This window comes from Mus pahari, chromosome 14 (genome assembly GCF_900095145.1).
Source record: "Mus pahari chromosome 14, PAHARI_EIJ_v1.1, whole genome shotgun sequence".
NCBI classification, from domain to species: Eukaryota; Metazoa; Chordata; class Mammalia; order Rodentia; family Muridae; genus Mus; species Mus pahari.
The window spans coordinates 61619805-61629062 of record NC_034603.1 but is presented as its reverse complement, the minus strand read 5'-3'; the positions used below and the strand labels follow the sequence as shown (position 1 = coordinate 61629062).

Genomic DNA, 9258 nt, shown 5'->3' with positions numbered 1-9258 from the left:
TTCCAAGTAGATGTTACAGAAACTAAAGAAATCTGATCTCAGGTGACCTCCCCCCCACCCCCACCCCCAGCACTCTGAGCAATGTCCTGGCTCTTACTCAGCAGTGACAATTTCATGCAGCCTCCTAACGAGGGCATTTCCCTCATCTGTTCCAACACTGTTCCCAACTTCTGTCAAAGGCTCACATTCCAGCCAGCCATGGGGAGAAAGACTTCTTTATCTGTGACTTTTGCACCCATGAATTTACCACCTACAAGCAGAAAATACTTAACCTTTGTCTTTATTCAATATGTATACTTTGGTTATTTTCCCTAAACAATATAGCTTGACAGATATTTATACAGTATTTGTATTAGATATTATAAACAATCTAGAAATTATTTAAAGTACATGGGATGGTGTGCATGGGGCATATACAAATATCATACAATTTATATTAGGGCTTTGAGCATCCCCAGATTTTAGAATCCGCTGAGGTCCTGAAGCCAATCCCTCAGGGATACCAAATGATAACTATATAATTTGTATTTCATGCCCATGATAGCTTGTTTGTATAGGGAACAGGTATGGAGGAAAGTCTCGAACAGTCATTTTACTTCATCATTCTAAGTCTGTCCAAAGAAATATATTTTGTTTTCTATGTTACAACGACTCTATGTTATAGTGACTATTTATTTATTTATTTATTTATTTATTTTATTTTGAGACAAGAGTTTCCCTGAGTAGCCCTGGCTGTCCTGGAACTCACTGACCTCGAACTCAGAGACTGGTCCACCTCTGTCTTCTGAGTGCTGGGATAAAAGGCACACATTACCAACTCCAGGTTCTTGGTGATTAATTTTTAAATAACCCAAGTCCTTAAGATTCCATTGAAATCTCTCAGTTAAGATGGAGGTGCCTGAGCATCTCTGTGAATGAAATGAACACCAATACACATTTAGAAAAACACCTTCAACTCCAGGGTAACTTTAGCGTCTCCCTCCAAAGGCAAGTTAACTTATCCCGACACAGGAACGCTGCTGGCCACATCAGATGCGTTTTGACTGCAGAAAGTCTGTGCCTTGTGAGGTGGTATTCACCTGTAATCCCAGCACTTGGGAGGCAGAGGCAGGAGGATCAGAGGTTTAAGGTGATCATCAGCTATAAAATAAACTGGAGGCAGGTCTGAACTATTTAAGATCTTGCTTCAAAAAAAAAACAAAAAACAAAAAACTAAAAACAAAAAACAAATTTCCCCCCAGATGTTAGGCACTGGCAGTGGGATGCACTAAACTCTGAAGCTACCATTCCCCCCCCCCCAGCCCCCAGGCAGAATGTAACCTGGAGAGCTTGTCCTACACGAGGGTTGGGCATGCACAGGCTGCTACAAGAACTATTGCTATTGGAGCTAAAAAGATGGACCAGACCTATGGAAATAACTTCTCAAACTGTAAGTCAAACAATCTTCCCACAGAAGACCCGAAGCTGATGACAGTGGGGAGAAAACAGATCCGGGATTAAGACATAAGCTTTTCTAAATGTGCTAGACACAAGTTCCTTTAAGAGAATTTCCATTCCTGGTGAGGAAAAAAAAGTGTTTGGAAACAGGGCCTTTGTTCATTCTCTTAAAAAATATACAGAAAATAAAAAAAACCAAATCAGGGTTTTCTGAACTAGTCAAGATCAAATTTAATCTGTCTCAAACCGACATGAATGTAGCAAGATGACCTTTCTCTAAGGGCTGAACAATTCACGTAGTCCTTTCAAATTCTTTTGCCGTTGTTGTCAAGCTGGCTTATCCTGATGTTTTGAAAATGTGTTAATGGTAGCTTTTTCTTCCTAACTGAAGCTATGATAACTTCACGGATTTCTGTCACTGGGTGTTTTAATTACTGTTGCTATCCAAACTTTGATGCCGAATGCTCAGAATGGTTGACCTGGACACTATGAGGCTCCACTCTACACTCCAGAACTTCTTCAGAGCCTCATTCTGTCCAAGAGACAAAGGCCTCACCACAGAACACAAGGGGTAGCTTCCTTCTGTTATTTCAGCCTTAAAACTTTTATTGCTCTAGCCAGCTTGGGTGACAAAAGGCTTTTGTAGGCTGTGTCTAAACCTCTCATTTCCCTTGTAAGCCAGACAGTGGTGGTGCTTTACTATAAAAGCTGAGCCGTTCATTTCAGTTCAGGACAATCTTCTCACCGATATTCTATCATGTATCAGCAAACACTGAAATGGGAAAATGACTCGTCTTAAAAGGTTTGTTTTGCTTTAAAAGACAGGGTTTTATTTATATAGCTCCAGCTCGCCTGGAACTAAGTCTGCCTCAAGTGCTGGGATTAAAGGCATTTGTCACCGCCCCTGCCATTTTAATGTTTTAACTCATCAGCTAAAAAACAACAACAACAAAAACCAATTATAAGTATTTTTAAAACCCCCTCACAAGATTCTACAATTTTCAGGCATTATCAGTAACTAATCTGTTCAAGCCCCTAACTAGGTTGGATACCATGCCCCCCAAAAGTAACAGCATGCAAATGTTTTACTGTGTAAAGAAACAATATTTAGCAACTTTCCCAACTGTGGATGGGTTTAATCCTAAGTTCTATCTAACAGACAATGGCATTTTCTAGCATTTTCTGAGTTCCTTCCCAGCACATTTCAAATAGATGCGGACAGATCACATGACTTCCTCCTGTCACCTGGCTCTCTCCGAGGTGGATGCTGGTAGTAGAGGCATCCATGTACCACTTATAAGATGCTGGGGATCAAACCCATGGCTTTCTGCTTTTGAGGCAAATACTCTTAAGCACCTCCCCAGCTCTGGCAAACCCCTGTCTGACAAACAGCAGAGCCCTGCCTTCCATTATTCCTTTGTGACTCAGTAAGTTGTATCTTTCTTCTTTATGAACATAGACTTTTAGCAAAGACTTAAAACAAAGACCACAGGAAAGGCATCTTTAATTTTAAAGAATTTTAATACAAACTTAATATAAACTATTTCAGTCCCTCTTAACATGTAAGACACTGACTCAAAATACTTTTATACCGTTTTTTTCAAGTATTGCACAATATAGGTACAAAATTAATATTTACGATTACATTTTCTTCCATAATATATAGCAAAAATCTTTAAACCTTTAACAGAAAATACATTTTTTGAAAAAGCAAATATTCGTACATTTTAATTCCACCACTAAAGGAATATCCTGTACACAATTTTCAGAATAGCTGATGTCTTTAAGATGGATATTTTACAATTTCAGTAAAAAAAATACAACATGAAGCTGTCACAGATCACTGTAGTAAAAAGATAGAAATGCAATACCATGTCGTAGAAACAATATATATATATCCTCTGATATTTTACAAACTTTGTACTAAATTAAATTATACAATTAGAAAAGACCAATAAACCCACTTATTAGTGCCAATTTTTATAAAAAAAAAAATTCAGCCATGTCCTTGCTATATCTTAAATACTGTAAGAGGCCATATCTGAAAGTATACTTTAAAATATACAGTCAGTAGAAAATAACTTTGTGCTTGGTTGGCAAATGAAAAATGATGCGTGTTTTATTTCGTAACCAAGCTTGAATGTGTCCTTACTATAAGCTAAAAAAAATCTCAAGGAGGCAAAAAAAAAAAAAATTCCTCCTTGGGCCGATGCATTTTAACTTGTACGATACATGTTCTCTTTTGTTTTGTTTTTTAGTTAGCCATAACAGGCTGGAATTGCTGGTTAGAATACTGCATGTTATTTAAGCTAAAATTCAAGCCGTCTACGAAAGACTTCTCGTTGAGGCCTCCATAGGCTGCAAACACATCAAAGGCATTACTGTACTGGAGGGGACTGAGGTTAAGGGGGCTGTCACCCGGGAACATTCCATTGGTACTACTACCTTGACCCTGCATGTTAGGAAAAATAAATTCCTTGGCATTGGGAGAAAGAGCAGAGGTTTGCTGCTGTGGCTGCGGCTGCTGCGGCTGTGGCTGCTGCTGCGGTGGTGGAGGCGGCGGCTGGGATGATGGCTGCGGCTGCTGCTGTTGCTGCTGTTGCTGCTGCTGCTGAGGCTGCGGCTGCTGCTGGCTGCCCAGGCCCAGCCCATACAGAGAGTGCACTGAGGAAGAGATGGCTTTCTGCTTCAGGAGGTCGTTCACATTCACAGTCAGGCCCAGGTTGATCGGAGAAGTACGTGCTACCTTGCTGCTACGGCCACTGTTCTTCATTTTGGTGGAGCCGAACTTGGTGGCAGCAAAAGTGGCAGTGGTAAAGGTTAAAGGCTGGGTGGACCGGGGCATGAAGGTGGGGCTGACAGCAGCAGAGTGGCCAAAGGGAGGTGAGGGAGAGCTGGACACGGAGGAGGCCGGGTCACTTATGGGCATGAACGCCTGGGCCTCCGGGTTAAAGCTGTTTTTGATCTCCTTATCCAGCTCACATCCGGTTTCACTACTATCATCCACGTACAACACCTTCACTGGTCCCTTTTCACCAATCTGGTAGGAAACTTCAAACGGGTCGATCCAAACGCTCAAATCCTGCGGCAGATTGCCACGAACATCGTCAATGTCCAAACCACTCTCTTTGGATGCCTGCTCGATCACGGGGTCCACCTTCTCCCCCACGTGTATACATCTAAACCCTGAGCCTTTGTATGGCTTTTCAGGATACCAGTGCCCTTCATATTTCTTCTTAAGAAGTCTTTCAAGCTCTTCACCAAAAATGTTGACACGTCTCCTGGGAAGCTTATTGTACAAGTAGGAAATAATAAAATTTAGTGCTACTTGGATTTCAAGCTGCATAGCTGCGATGCCACAAAAGTTAGCTTTGTTCCAACTCCTCCACCAGAAAAATAATTTTTTTTTTTTTTTAAAAAAATCAGTTTGTGGCAGAGAAACAAATTCTCATTCAAAGTGCTGGTATTAGAAGATTATCCTTCAACCTTCCTGTGGTCTTGTACCTTTAAGAAAACAAAACAAAAGCAAACACATCCAAGTGAGATCAATGTAATAGCTCCAAAGCTTTCTACCTGAAGCAATTTTATTTTTGAAAATGTCTACTGGGCTAGAAAGACTGGAAAATGCCGCTGGAAAATAAAAGGAACAGACCATTAAAAAAAATTCTCTTGCTAAAGTTCAAGACAGATTTATAGTTAAAACAGCATACTAAGCTATTACATACCATTTCCCAGCAGGACTTAAGGGATCTCCAGAATATGTGTCCTCTCTCTTCTCGGCACAGTGTTTACTAACTGTACTGCACACTCATCCACCCACCTACCCGTATACTCCACTTTTACAAGTTGGTCATTAGTTAGTTCCTTGCTAGTCCCCATTTTAGAAGTGAATCCCTAGTTCCGTTTGGAAACATCACGTTTAAATCTGCTTTATGTTAAATATTTGGAAATGTTATAAGTTACAAAATTATTTTTAATTGTCAAAGTACGTGGTACTAAAAGGTACTAAATGAGTTGTCATCTTGGTAAATGAAACCAAATTATCCTCTCTAGTTTTAACCATGCCAAGGGCTCTCACACACTTGGTCTTCTGGGAGCCTTTTTCTTTTTTTATTGTGTACTGCCTCCCCCCCTCATTCTGAAATTCCTCTCAGCTGCAAGTATAAGAAAAACAAACAGCTTAAAACTCTTATTGATTGCTGTTTAAAGGGCAGAGTTTCTCAGTTTTATTCTTATTTTTAAAAGCCATCTCCTTCCCTCTTCGGATAAACAGACAGTCCCTGGAGAGGTTGGAGCGATAAGGTCGACCTTTAAACGTTTGCTGGATCAGCACTGGGTGGGGATAAGAAAAGATCAAGGGCAAACAGAGGTATTTCCAAGGGAGAGCTATTTGTACAACGAGGTTGATCAAAAAGGGCATTTAAAACAATCAAACGTGTTAATCCGTCTGTTCCATTTTCCATAGTCTTGGTGACAAAGAGCAAAGAATCGTGTAGCCCCCAAACTACACTTTCCAAGCCGAAACCCAAGTGCAGGCAGAGAAAGCAGATTCAGCTGGACTGCTTGAAGGTGCAGCCGAGTCCAGACAGGCTGGGTGGAAGGTGGTTTTTAAAGCAACGCCTTAACCCAGGACTGTGAAGAATTACATAAACAGCCAGTTGGGTCTCATTAGATTTCTGCTCACAGCGCTGGGAGCCCGAGCGCTACAGCAGCAGCAGCAACAACCGGAGGAGGTGGAGGAGGAGGAGGAGGAGGAGGAAGACTACTAGCCTTGCTCCGGGAGGAGGAGCTCGGCCCGGGGAAAAGGAGAGCAGGCTCTCTAGCTGCCTCAGGGACGCGGCCCGGGGCACCGGCAGGTCGCGGCGCGGGCCGCCCAGCCTTCCCCTCCCCCGCCGTAACCTGACCCTGCCGTCCCCCCCCCCTGCTCCCCGCTCGAGGCTCCTGGGACCCAGCCAGCATCCCGGAGCACCGGTCCGGGCCCGATCCCTGTATCCCGGCGCCCCCTCCCCCTGCCTGGACGCCGCTGCCCCCACCCCGGGTGCTCCCTCCTCCCGGCTGTCCGCCGGCCGTCAAGCCTCCGGACCGGGTCCCCGGAGCCACTCCATTCCCTTGGGTCCCCGAGGCCGCCCCTCCGCACCCGGGCTCGCAGGACGCTGCAGCCACTCCCTCGGCCCCTCGCCGCCGCCCCGCCGTACTTACAGGCTGCTCCGGAGCTGCGGCTGCCGCCGAGCCACGGCTGGGCGGGGGAGAAGACGCGGCGGGCGGGGGCGCGGGTGGGTCGGGAGCGGCGAGGTGCAAGACGTCGCCACCGCCAGACACGCGACGGTCGTCTCGGGCGGGCCCGGGAGCTCGCTGCTCTGGCTCAGGGGTGGCGGGGACCGCAGGCTTACACGAGCGCGCTCGCTTCTCTCCACAGCCCGGCGGCCCGGCCCTGCGTCCCCGTACAGCGCCCTCTGCGCGCCGGGCCAGAGCTTCGCTCCTTCTGCCGCGGCGCGCGCCCCGCCTCTCGTTTTATAGCCTCCTCCCCGCCCCCAGCCTCCGCGGGGGTGCGCGCCGCTCGCGTCACAGTCCCGCCCTCCCCACCCGGCATCCCGGGGCCGCGCCGACTCCGCCCCTGCCCTGCCCCCGGACGCCATTGGCCAAGTCACGCCTGCCCACGTCCAGACGGCCGCTGATAGATGGTCACGCCTCCTGAACGCCGCTGTGACCAATGATCTGACAGTTCCGAGGGGCTGGGGGAGGGGTTAAGGGAGGCCTTGGAACGGGATTGGAGAAGGGTGGTAGGGATGGGGGGGCCCTCCCGGGGCCTGGGGGAGGAGGAGGGAGGAGCTGGGGGGGGGAGAGGGGGAGCAGGTGGCGACGCGGCGGGGGCCGGCCGGGAGGGGCAGCCGGAGCTGGGGGAGGGAGGGCAGAGTACACGGAGGAGGCTGCTCCAGAGCGAGTGCCGACTGTGGCCGAGGAAAACCCCACTCCTGGGCGAGCTAGCCTGTGGCTCTCCAGCCCATCCCAGGGTGACCAGGACTCGTGCTCCCGATTCATTGAGTATTAATCCCCGCAGGGCCTAGGCCAACTGTCACCCCGAGAGTGACAACTGCAGAACCTGGGGGCGGGGAAGGGAGGCCACGTCGCTGCACCTCCCGCACAGGTGACAGTTTAACTGCCTCTGCAGCCCCCCCTGGCCAGATCTCCCCGGGTCACCTGGCAGCAGCTCGGACTTGAGGGTTCCTTGAGATCGTAAGGGGAAAAAAAAAAATGTCTTATATCAAACGTCGCAGAGAGCGACACGCTGCCAAACTGCCTATGTGACTGTGTGTGCGCCCACGCGTGCATTTTGAGGGCTTTCATCCAGGCCCACAAAATAAACACGAGGCCTTGCTGAGGGACCTGCGAGAGTTTCTGAACTGTGCACAGGTGTCTAGGGAATGGGGACGCAAGGGACTCTAGGGGCGCGGATAGGCGCCGTTTCCACAACCTGCAGCCCAGAAATCCGAGTTAACGTCGGGAGTGGAACGGGGCGTTCCTCTCGGCTAAAAATAATTACTCACAGGTAGCAACGATGCCTGATTGGTCGCGCTGGACCTTAGCGGCCAGGCGATTGGCTGTCTGGTCTCCAGGAGACCGACGTCAAACTCGGACGGGGTAAAGGCGAGAGAAAGTCGAGGGGGAGCCTCGGAGAGGAGGGGGAGAAAGCGCAGCGGTGAATGAAACGCCCAGGGCCCTGCCTTCCCCTTCCCTGTCCTGGGCATTCGGGGCATGCTTCCTGGAAAAAAACCGGCCCCGGTGCTGCCTTGCCCTTAAACACCGCAGGGCGGGCATTTCTACGCCTCTGTCTAGAGGTTAAACCACAACTCACCGTCTGTGTAGACCATCTGTACCACCCAGGGCACAAACCCTCATCTACGCGCCCCGCCAAGAGACTTTTCGTTTTATAGATGCAGAAGTCTGGATGTAGCTTATTATTTTGCACTCGGATCTGCTTGCGTGGGTTCCCACCTCCTCTTTTAGAAGGAACAGCTTTGAGAAAGGATATTTCTAAAGTCTCACAGCGTGTGAGAAGGGGAGGGTTTGTGGAATGGGCTGAGGGGTGGGGTGGCGACCGGTCAGGTGACCCGTTTCTTGTTTATTGCACAGGTTCCTAAAACCTGGGTAGCGGTTTTTTTCTTCTTAAGAACATAGAAGTTTTACTCAGAAACGCTTTAAATTCTGTTTTATTTTTAGTATTTCGGCTTTTTAGTTGCAGAGTGGGATTAGATTGTGAGAGCATGGCGTTTAAAATGGAAGCATCTGGCAGCAAAATATTTTAATAATAATTATTCTTCCACTGTTTTCCTCCATTGTGTGGTTTTGCTTTTCTAGCGTGAACGTTAATTTGCCACTGAAATAAGGCATTTTTAATTCTATAGTTAGTTGGGCACAGAAATTGCAAGAATCTAGGTAAGATATTTTGGGACTGGCTTACCAAGAGAAACACTTTTTCTTTCATGTGCCCTAGAAGCACAATTTATTACCATTAGGCAAATGTTACTGTACCAAACGCTCAGAATTACAGACACATGTGCTGGGCCATGTGTCTTGATTTGTAATTTGGAAAATATATCACTATAATTAGGGAGCATATTAGACTTGGCTGAGATTAAAATGTCTAACTAAAAATAGATGAATCATAATTTTGTTAAGCTTGTGTGTACTTTTCAAGAATTCTCTAGAGGAAACGAACAGGTCTCTTTCTCTCTGACTTCTCCCCTTCTGAATGTCTCCAATCTACAGTCCCAGATATAAAGTAATGAAGCGCTTACCTCCTAGGAACTGGTTAAATGTCAG

At 47.0% G+C, this 9258-nt stretch overlaps 1 protein-coding gene across 2 annotated transcripts; it reads right to left on the bottom strand.

Moving 5' to 3' along the window:
* Positions 1–2720: 2720 nt before the first annotated feature.
* Tob1 (transducer of ERBB2, 1) lies at positions 2721–8393 on the bottom strand. Of its 2 annotated transcripts, none has more exons than XM_029546630.1 (2): positions 8291–8393; positions 2721–4941 (listed from the first exon to the last, which is right to left on the bottom strand). In XM_029546630.1, exon 2 carries the CDS (start codon positions 4781–4783, stop codon positions 3692–3694), a length of 1092 nt encoding a protein of 363 aa, XP_029402490.1. In that variant the 5' UTR covers positions 4784–4941; positions 8291–8393; the 3' UTR covers positions 2721–3691. The 2 variants fall into 2 exon arrangements, with proteins under 2 accessions (XP_029402490.1, XP_021068473.1); XM_021212814.1 differs by lacking the exon at positions 8291–8393 and adding an exon at positions 6637–6921 and having other exon boundaries at positions 2940–4941.
* Positions 8394–9258: the final 865 nt, after the last annotated feature.